Here is a 5090-nt window from a genome sequence, read left to right as displayed (position 1 = left end):
TGCCCAGGCAGGTCTCGAACCCACGGGTTCAGGCAGTCCACTCACCTCAGCCTCCCAAAGCGCGGGATTGCAGGCTGAGCCACCGAGCCCAGCTCACTGTGTGTTTTTAGGGAGGCCCCAGAACTCCCTGAGCCTCAGTCTCTCAAACACCCTCCTGGTGGGTGAAGGTAAAATAGTGGGAGGAAAGTATCTGTAAATAGGAAAGAGCTATTTATGTGTTTATTTTCTAAGGTGTAGTTTTCTAGGTCATTTCTTTGTTTAGAAAAGCTGCACATGTGAGCAGCAGGGACTCCTTTTCCTCTGGCAGTGACCCAGAAAGAGGGGTTAGACCCCTGTGTGCAGAGGCTCTTCTGGAAACAGGTGCCCTCTGAAGTCACTTTTACACTCGGTGTCCCCTCTTATAGGTGGATGGACTGCTCTTCTACCACAAGCAGACACACTACAGCCCCGGAAGCACACCCTTGGTGGGCTGGCTGCGCCCCTACATGGTGTCCGATGTCCTTGGGGTGGCCGTGCCGGCTGGCCCACTGACCACCAAGCCAGAGTATGCCGGGCAGCAGCTCCAGCAGATTATTGAGCACAAGAGGAGCCAGAAGGAGGGCATGCAGAAGAGACACTCACTCGGGGCCTCTGAGAATGGGCGCTACGAGCTGGAGCACCTGTCCACGCCCACGCCAAAGAGCCCCTTCCTGTAGCACTGACCACCCTGGGAGTCCCCTGGAGAACTGAAAGGACAGCTTCCTAGGAGGGAGTCACAGGATGGTGCCTGGCCCAGAAGTAAGGCTGGGGAGGTCAGTGACCGCAGGTGACTTCACTTTAGAGTACACTTTCCAAAGCCACTCCAACTGGAAGCAACTTCTCTCTCATTGGGAATGCTGGCTCACACCGCTGGGGAGGGTTCCTGGGTGGGTGATGTTCAGATGGATCTGAGCAGAACCGTGGTGTAAATATATGTGATTCTTAAGAAAGAAGCTGTTTGTGATTCTTAGGCTTAGACAGCCGTGAGTCAACCCTCCCCAGCCCCTCCCCCGGGCTGCTTCAACCATGACTGTCACGTCTTGGCACCTGTCCCTCTTTTTAGCACTCAGACACATTCTGCTGAGTTTCCAGTTGCTGCCGTTGGTAATGTCGTTTTCTGAAAGGTCTTACCAGGAACTGCAGTTCTTGGTATTTTGAACATGTTCCGTCTTCTGAGAAGACGGGTGTGATTTTCTTTGGTTTAGACATTGCTCAAGATAAAATGCAACGGCTGCCATTCACCCCCTCCACAGTACTTGGACTTTCGCATCTCCCACAGGGAGACAAACCCTGTGCAACGCCCTGCGGTGGAGAGTGGGGTGTGGAGGTGGACAGGACGCAGTCCCCACCCACAGTCCAGTGAGAAAATAAGCCCACCAGCCCACCTCCCCAGCATGGCAGGGTAGGGAGGTGATGACTCTGGTGTAGACAGGTGCAGAGAACAGGGGCCAGGGTGCAAGGAAGAGCAGAGGAGGCCTCACAGAAGAGGCTAAAGTGGGGGATACGCTCTGAGGGGGATACTGTACTCTGTGGACAAGTGGAAGAGGAGTTCCTCTCGGGCAGGAGGGCATGCAGCTGCACCCCTCCAGGGCAGGTAGGTCTTGCTGTGAAAACTGAAGGGGGTTCAACCAAATTCAAGTATAAAGTAAAATTGGAGCTGGGCATGGTGATGGTAAGTCCAGCACTTTGGGAAGCTGAGGCAGGATGATTCTGGAGCTCAGGATTTTGAGGCAAGCCTAGGTAACACAGCACGACCTCTTCTCTACAAAAATAAAAATAAAATTAGCTGGGCACGGTGGTGTGTGCCTGTAGTCCCAAGCTACTCAAGAACCTGAGGTGGAAGGATCACCTGAGCCCAGGAGATGGAGACTGCAATGAGTCATGATCGTACCATTGCATTCCAGGCTGGGCAACAGAGTGAGACCCTGACTCCAAAAAAAAGTCAGATTGGGGAGCTTGGGAGAGAAGGCTAGAGAGAAACAGGAGGTTTGGATTGTGTCATAAATGAAAGGGAGCAGCTGGGCTCGGTGGCTCAGCCTGTAATCCTGCGCCTTTGGGAAGCTGAGGTGAGTGGATTGCCTGAGCCCACGGGTTCAAGACCCGCCTGGGCAGGCGAGACCTCATCTTTACAATAAATCAAAAAATTAGCCGGGCGAGGTAGCGCACGCCTGTAGTTCCAGCTACTTGGAAGGTTGAGGCGGAAGGATCGCCGGAGCCCAGCAGGTCGAGGCTGCGGTGGCCGGGAGCGGCCACTGCACTCCAGTCTGGGCGACGGAGTGAGACTCCAACTCAAAAAAAATTAAATTAAATAAAGGGAGCCAAGGAAGAGCTTCGAGTGGTCAGTGTCCCCTCAGATCTGTGACCTAGTGCTCTTTGGCAGCTGTGGGGCAGAAGACAGTGTCTGAAACGATGTCAGGAAACGGGTCCCACTTCCGTAGCCTCAGTCTTTCCCCACACGGCTGCTTCCCATCTCTCTGGGACTTCTTACTGGATGCAAGGATGTCACCACTCCCTCCAGCACCAGTGACCTGTGGACACAATCACACAGGGATCAGGCCAGGTCTTGTCTGACATGCCATCGTCCCTTTGTGTTGATAGTTCTAGGAACAGGTGGGGCAGAGATACGTACCAGTTAAAGGGGCCTGTTGACACAACCTCAGCTCATCTCCTGAAACTAGTCTCTGCTGACAGTTCCAGAGCTGCTCAAGCTGATTGTGTAAAATTGGAGAAGGAAAAAACCTCACCGGCCCCCCCAACCCCCACCCAGTGACGATCCTGCTGACTGCGGATTCGAGCATTTGCCGACATCAATAAGCTCCTTCCTGAAGTTAGGTCAGTTCTGCAATAGGAACATTGTGTTCCTCTTGCCCAGGAGCACACTGGAGGCTGCATAGACAGCCAGCTGGTCTTGCTTGGCAGTCTTCTGAGTGCTGTAGTCTGCACTCTCACCAGCCATTCGTGTCAGCTCAAGGGCTGTGCATGCTTGTGTTGGTAGTGACCTGGCCACACTCTGCTCAGAGCTGATCAGGTCTGGAAGGACTCCTTCTCCAAAGGACACTCTGGGGAAGGATGCACAAATCAAAGGACACATCAACCAGGGTCATCAACAGCACAGTTGGATGTTGTCAAATGGCAGCTTGAAGGACTCGGCTCCAAGTGCCCCTTATATTTTTAAACTCCTCAGAGCCAGTATTATTCACTGATCAATGAATAGTAATGTATATCTTAGTCATATTTCTTTTTTTTTTCTTTTGAGTTAGACTCTGTTGCCCAGACTGGACACAATCACAGCCTCTGCAGCCTCGACCTGCTGGGCTCAGGCAATCCTTCTGCCTCAGCCTTCCAAGTAGCTGGAACTACAAGTGCATGCCACCATGCCCAGCTAGTTTTGTGGTTTATTGTAGAGATGAGGTCTTGCTGTGTTGCCCAGGCTGGCCTCGAACCCCTGGGCTCAGGCAATCCTCTTGCCTGCCCCCCCCAAAGTGCTAGGATTACAGGCGTGAGCCACCGCACCTGGCTGGTCATATTCCTTTAGGGATTATAAAACCACCTCTCACCACTTGTTTCAAAGATGGTTGTGTTATTATTACTTTTTGGGTTGGAGTCTCACTCCATCGCCCAGGCTGGAGTGCAGTGACACACTCACAGCCACCCCAGCATCAACCTGTTGGGCTCTGGCAATACTTCTGCCTCAGCCTTCCAAGTAGCTGAAACTATAGGCATGTGCAGTTGTATTATTTTTGCTGTGATTGGATATGCATTTTCCAGCCAGCCCTCTGAACAGCTCCCAGTTTCCTTTTCTTTTTTCTGTTTGTGGAATTATCTCCTCCTTATGCAATATGGCTGAGTGGGACTGTAATCTGGGGTAGCTGCGCCCCTCTAGCATCAGGCTCAGACTCAAGATAGGCCAATCACATGCTCCTCATAAAGAATTTGTATCTTGGCCAGGCCCAGTGGCTCATGCCAATTATCCCAGCACTTTGAGAGGCCAGTGTGAGGATTGCCTGAGTCCATGGGTTCGAGACCAGCCTGGCCAACTTGGCGAGACCTCATCTCTATAATAAATAAAAAAATTAGCCAGGCGTGGTGGCACATGCCTGTAGTTTGAGCTACTTGGAAAGCTGAGGCGGAAGAATCGCCTGAGCTCAGCAGGATGAGGCTGCGGTGGCCATGAGCATGCCACTTGAATTCCAGCCTGGTCGACAGAGTGGGACTCCACCTCAAAAAAAAAAAAGAATTTGTATTTTGAGCAGAGGACCAAGGAGGTAAATTCATAGGAATGTATTTACTTTCCTGGGCTCTGGGTGTGTTATGTGTGTGTGTGTGTGTGTGTATTTGTGTGTGTGTGTGTGAAACCTGTGTGTATCCAGCAAATTCCATTCTGGTCAGATTAGCCAGAACTGGTTTTGGGACTTGCAACCAAAGCATCCTACATGATCCCATTGCCCTGTGTGGCCTACTTTGCTTGCCTTGGCTGTAGGGCTGACTTGGCCTGCTTAGCAAGGAACTGCCATTTGAGATCACCAGGTTCATTCCAAGGACGACTGAAGCCCATGTACCTAGAGAAGACCAGGCGTTTCAAATAGTAGGTGCCAAATAAGCAGGCCTGGCTATTTTTTATTTATTTGTTTGTTTGTTTGCTGGAGTCTCACTCTATTGCCCAGGCTTGAGTGTGGTGGCACACTCATGGCCACCGCAGCCTCAACCTGCTAGGCCCAGGCCATCCTTCTGCCTCAGCCTTCCAAGTGGCTGAAACTACAGGCATGCGCCACTACAACCAACTGATTTTTTAAAAGTTTACTGCAGAGATGAGATTTTGCCAAGTTGCCCAGACTCAGAACCCCTGGACTCAGGCAATCCCCTCGCCTCCACCTCTCACAGTGCCGGGATTACAGGGTTGAGCCACCGTGCCCAGCTCCATTTATGTATTTATTTTTGAGAGATAGGTCTTATTCTGTCACCCAGGCTGGAGTGCAGTGGTGTGATCATAGCTCACTGCAGCCTTGATCTTCTGGGCTCAGGCGATCCTCTCACTTCAGCCTCCCAAGTAGCTGGGACTATGAATCTGCACC

General features: G+C 51.7%; 1 protein-coding gene across 4 annotated transcripts in view; it reads left to right on the top strand.

Annotated features, from left to right (window-relative positions):
- The window catches only part of SNUPN (snurportin 1), a 39134-nt gene extending 38166 nt beyond the window's left edge, over positions 1-968 (top strand). For 3 of the 4 annotated variants that reach the window (XM_021713710.1, XM_021713711.1, XM_008060664.1), the window contains one exon: positions 405-968. In XM_021713710.1, the coding sequence (XP_021569385.1) occupies positions 405-695 (291 nt within the window). In that variant the 3' untranslated portion in view covers positions 696-968. The remainder of the gene's footprint in view (positions 1-404) is intronic. The other variant, XM_021713712.1, reaches the window with a different exon arrangement.
- Positions 969-5090: the final 4122 nt, after the last annotated feature.

The sequence above is a fragment of the Carlito syrichta genome, unplaced genomic scaffold (assembly GCF_000164805.1).
Source record: "Carlito syrichta isolate Samal-C Ts95f unplaced genomic scaffold, Tarsius_syrichta-2.0.1 Scaffold304688, whole genome shotgun sequence".
In the NCBI taxonomy this organism is placed as follows: Eukaryota; Metazoa; Chordata; class Mammalia; order Primates; family Tarsiidae; genus Carlito; species Carlito syrichta.
The sequence above is the reverse complement of the archived record's forward strand: the minus strand, read 5'-3'. Positions and strand labels throughout refer to the sequence as shown.